Here is a 4,995-nt window from a genome sequence, read left to right as displayed (position 1 = left end):
TTTCTCAAGTGATTTAGTTTACTAAGTGTTTGCCTTTTTAAAGACTTTAACTGAACAGGTTAAGGAGTGAGGAGCTGTTTGTCTCGAGTTGATCATTCAGAATTATATCTGTATTTTTCAATTAATTAATTTCCATAGATTCTAATGAAGATAGCTTAAGACCTTTATTTTGAATATGCAGGATTTGAAACTCTTCATTAAAAGAATGATTATGATCTAGAAGGTGAAGTGCGTATGTAGAAGTGTCTGTTTTTTATTGTTGAAAGCCCTTTTGTGTTCTGCTAATTGTTTGTCAAAGGTTCTGCCAGTTTCACTGATGTAAGTTTTCGGACTGTCACCACAAGTTAGTTTGTAAACACCACTCTGTAGTTGCTTTCTCTTTCGGCTCTTATTGTTCTTAATATATTTGCTTAAGTTGTTAGTTCTGAAAGCTGGTGTTATTCCTTTCTTTTTTTAAGTATCTGGCTATTTTTGTTGTTATCTTGCTAGTATATCGTCACTTGAATGCAGAACTATCCTAACTCAAAAAAAATTTTTTTTTCGTTTATTCCTTATAAAGGTAATACATATCGTATATTTTCATGCAGAACAATCTTAAGTTCATAACTTTAAATTTACTAATAGAAATTCTATATAGAACATCATAATCCTAACTAGCAAATCATTATTTTATCAATGCAGAATAATCCTAAGTAAATACAAATACAGTTAGGATTGTTCTGCATTTTCAATAACAATGCGCGCCAACATTATTTTTGTTATCTTCTATTTACATAGGATAATTCAACGGCTATCGGTTAGTCATTTCCATCGTCTTGTTGGATATTCACGTTTGTTCTTTTGCCAAATAGAGTTGCAGTGAGTGTGAATTTTAACAACAATAATGAAACGAGGTAAGTTTTAATAATAAATATGCTTTATTAGTAGTTTTTTATCTATTAAGTGAATCTAATTTTTATCTAATAAGTGAATTAATAAAACTGTGAATCTTGTTTTTAAGATGCTTTTGGTAGAAAGTAGGTACGCATTAAAGGGCTGTGTTTTTATTCTGCCACGTGCTATAAATTGTATATAACTATTAGGCACGTGTTGAATTTCACAATATTTTATGATATATTTGAGAAAATATCGCAGAATTACTAACCACACATACATATTTCGTTATTAAATAATATATAATTCTTTATATTGAACAATGCGTTGCTACAGACGGCAGTTTGGGGATACATTATTATTGGGACAAAAATTGTAAATTTGAACAAGTGAAATAAGGTTTAACGTACGTCCTGGTTTCTGAGTATTTTAATTTGTATCAATTAATTTTAAATGTCTGCAATTAATATGTTCTTGTTATGCTGACTGTAAGCTCATTGTAAATTTGTTGCAGGTGCGTTAATGGTAAAAATGGCCATGTCTATGAATCCAACACAACATGAGAATTCTGGAGAATCAAGTAATGATACGGCAGGTAGTCCCATATCTATAGCTACGGTAGAAAGCCCTTCCACATTGTATACTAACCAGCAGTACTACGGAGATCTAGGTGAATTAAGATGTCTACACTCTCCCGTACACCAAGAACAACAGTATTGCCAGCTCGAGACACCGATAGAACAGCAGTTTTCCCAACATTATAATCAATATTACGACTTACCAATACCTACCTCCATAAGCCTACTAGTACCTGAAGCAGAGCAGTATCGCCAATCTCCGAATAATTGTTTGGGTTATTGTTCACCTCTAGATAACGTCATAGATCTTCAAACATCCATCGAACAACCACGGTTGCAGCAACGTGATGAAGCTAAAGATTCCCATAATCCTACACCTAGCGTTGTAAATTTTGCAACACGTGTCCTTCAAGAGCAGGTCCTTCAGCACCAAGATGATATTACGCGTCCATCCACATCTACCGGTAAGCTTTTACCGACCATCTCACATCAAACTGATGAAAATAGTGACCCATATGCTACAGATGGAAGCTCAGATGTTGATTTTAATCCAAATGATTTTGATTTAGACCAGCAGGATGCCCTAGTGTCTGAGGAAAAAATACCAGATATCACCAAGTCTCGTAAGCGAAAAAGAAACCCAGATAATTGGAGGAGAAATAGAATAAAGAAATTACGAAACTCCGGCAAGGCCTATGTAAATTGGAAGTCTAAACAGGTTTCAGAAAGGATTATGAAACCGCCATGTCCCACAACATGCAGACTTAAATGTCAAACGAAATTTCAGGAAAAACATCGCGTCCAGATTTTTCAAGATTTTTGGAAATTGGGAGATATTAATTATCAGAGAGAATTTGTTTTGCGGAACTTAACTGTGAAGCCTACAAAACACCCCAGAAAAAAGAAGGATGCAGTTGAGCTTCCAGAAGGTGATACTTGTGAAAGTCGTAGAAAGCTGTCGTATTTTTATACTTTTCCACAAGAGAATTGTCCAGTCAACACAATCAAGGTATGTCAAACATTTTTCTTAAATACCCTGGGAATAAGTCATCAAATCGTCAAAACAGTAGTTAAAAAAACTCATCATTCAAATTCAATATCGCCACAAGCAGATTTACGAGGTAAAGTACAATGTAATTCTCGATTGCCAAAACATTTTAAGGATTCAGTACGACATCATATTAAGTCATTTGCTTTGATTGAAAGCCATTATTGCAGAAAAAATAGCACTAAAAAATATTTGCCACCTGACCTCAATATCAGCAAAATGTACCGTTTATATAAAACATATTGCAGTGATAACAATATAAATACCATAGCTTCTTATGCTATATATAGAGAGGTATTTAACAATGAATTTAATTTGGGTTTTTTCATTCCCAAAAAAGACCAGTGCGATTTTTGCAACAAATTGTCTAATTCTTCTCCGTCAGAAAAGGAAGAACTTCGTTCTGCAATGGAAGCTCATCTTAAAAACAAGGACTTATCTAGAGCAAATAAAGAACTAGATAAAGAGAGGGCTAAAACTGATAATTCGTTTTGCATGGCTATATACGACTTACAAAAAACATTGTTATGTCCTAAAGCTGAAGTATCTCTCCTCTACTATAGACGTAAGCTTGCATGTTACAATCTGACTGTGTACGATGCTGCTAACAAACAGGGATACTGCTACATGTGGCCAGAATCGCTAGCATGTAGGGGTGCTTGTGAAATCGGTAGTTGCATATTAAGTTTCATTGACGAAATGGTACGAAATGGAATTAAGGAATTCAGTTTCTATAGTGACAACTGCACTGGACAAAATCGCAATCGATTTATATATTGTCTGTACATGTATTGTGCCGCCAAATATGGTGTTAAAATTACTCACAGTTTTCTAGAAAAGGGACATACACAAAATGAGTGCGACTCCGTACATGGGGTTATCGAAAGAGCTGCAAAAAAAATCCCTATATTTAGTCCACAGCAGTGGTACACATTAGCAAGGACTGCGTGTAAAGTGCGACCTTATAAAATTAAAGAAATGGCTCAGGCGGACTTTTACGATTTAAAGGACCTGTTAGCCAAAACTACAAAAAATTGGGATAAAACTGAACTTGGTTGCAAAGTCATATTTAATAATTTGAAAGTTATTATGGTTGACCCAAAATGCCCAAACCAACTTAACGTTAAATATAGTTTTGAAGAAGATTTTATAAAAATTAATACTCTGGAATTGAAAAGGAGCCACCAAAAGTTAGACTCATTAGAGACCTATCAACTTAGAATGTTAAGAAGCTCACCAGTTCCAATTCCTGCCGCGAAATATAAAGACTTATTATTTTTGTGTGAAAACAAGGTTATACCTACGGAATACCATAACTTTTTCACTAATCTTCAAGCTAGTAACATTCCCGAACAGGAAACTGACGAAGATTAATTTAATATGTTAGTTTAATAATTTGACCATTTCATAGTATTCTTTGGTATTTTGATTTTGAGTTGTAAATCTTTAATAAAAATTAAAAAGTTTTAAATTTTACCGATTTTGTTTTTATTTGTATCCTATGTTAATCTTAAATTTATTCTAAGCTTGAAATGTATTAATGCAGAAGTAGCTTATGTACCAAACATCGCACTTACAATAGTTCTGCAGTAGAATTTATAAGTCAGTAGTATCCTAAGTCACACTTTTTATAAAAAAATTATCATTAATCCGTCTCATTCCTAATAACACATTTAAAAGGTTCCTAATATACTATACTGAGATAATTTCACCATTTAACCAAATACTGTTTAAATTATGACACATTGAAACATTAAAATCGCTCTCCTGTAAAATATCTTAAATGTGAGTTAAGCTAGTTCTGCATTCAGGTGACGATATGTGATAGAGCGGAAGGTACTGGGTTCTTTCTGTGGTGGTGGATAGACTAATTTTAGGGCTTTCTTATGGAGTATTTGGTTTAAAATTTTGTTAATAGTTTGTTCGCCATAACTAGAGAGCGGAATATATGCAAAGTGCATATAGATGCATATATTGCATATTTTCAGACAACAAACACAACGTTACATATTTTATAACTTCGATATGAACGAGCCCGTTATTTATCTATCTATCGCTCATCTGGATTTTCCCATTACTACCTGAATTTAACAATTATGGGTGTTCCCAGAAAAATATTATTTTATTAGCGTAGCAAGTCGTAGGTACCTACCTGCTTTTAAGGGTCTAATAATTATTTTGTCAGTTTCCGGCCAACATTTGTTAAAAGTAAACGTTGTATCGTATTTAGTGTTTTTGAAGTGATTGGTATATATTAAATTTAAATATGTCTACCATTCAAAAAAGTGCTTGGATAAAGTGTTTTCCCGAGTTAAAGCTAAGTGGAGACAAAATATTTTGCAAGGCCTGTTCCAAAATCGTAAGTTACATTTATTTTCACATTTCATTTTTTAAATGAGGAACTGACAAACAAAAGCATCATGTCCCACAAAAGAAATTTTTCTGGAAAGAGTGTTTTTATTCGACAAATTCGCTTTTACTTCTATAAAGACGGAC

At 33.3% G+C, this 4,995-nt stretch overlaps 1 protein-coding gene across 1 annotated transcript; it reads left to right on the top strand.

Annotated features, from left to right (window-relative positions):
* Nucleotides 1–494: 494 nt before the first annotated feature.
* On the top strand, nucleotides 495–3,975 carry LOC114330871 (uncharacterized). Its single transcript, XM_028280292.2, has 2 exons — nucleotides 495–893; nucleotides 1,388–3,975. The coding sequence occupies exons 1-2, from the start codon at nucleotides 884–886 to the stop codon at nucleotides 3,871–3,873; spliced, it is 2,496 nt and encodes an 831-aa protein (XP_028136093.2). The 5' UTR covers nucleotides 495–883; the 3' UTR covers nucleotides 3,874–3,975.
* Nucleotides 3,976–4,995: the final 1,020 nt, after the last annotated feature.

The sequence above is a fragment of the Diabrotica virgifera genome, chromosome 2 (genome assembly GCF_917563875.1).
Source record: "Diabrotica virgifera virgifera chromosome 2, PGI_DIABVI_V3a".
NCBI lineage: Eukaryota > Metazoa > Arthropoda > Insecta > Coleoptera > Chrysomelidae > Diabrotica > Diabrotica virgifera.
This window is presented reverse-complemented; position numbering and strand designations above follow the sequence as displayed.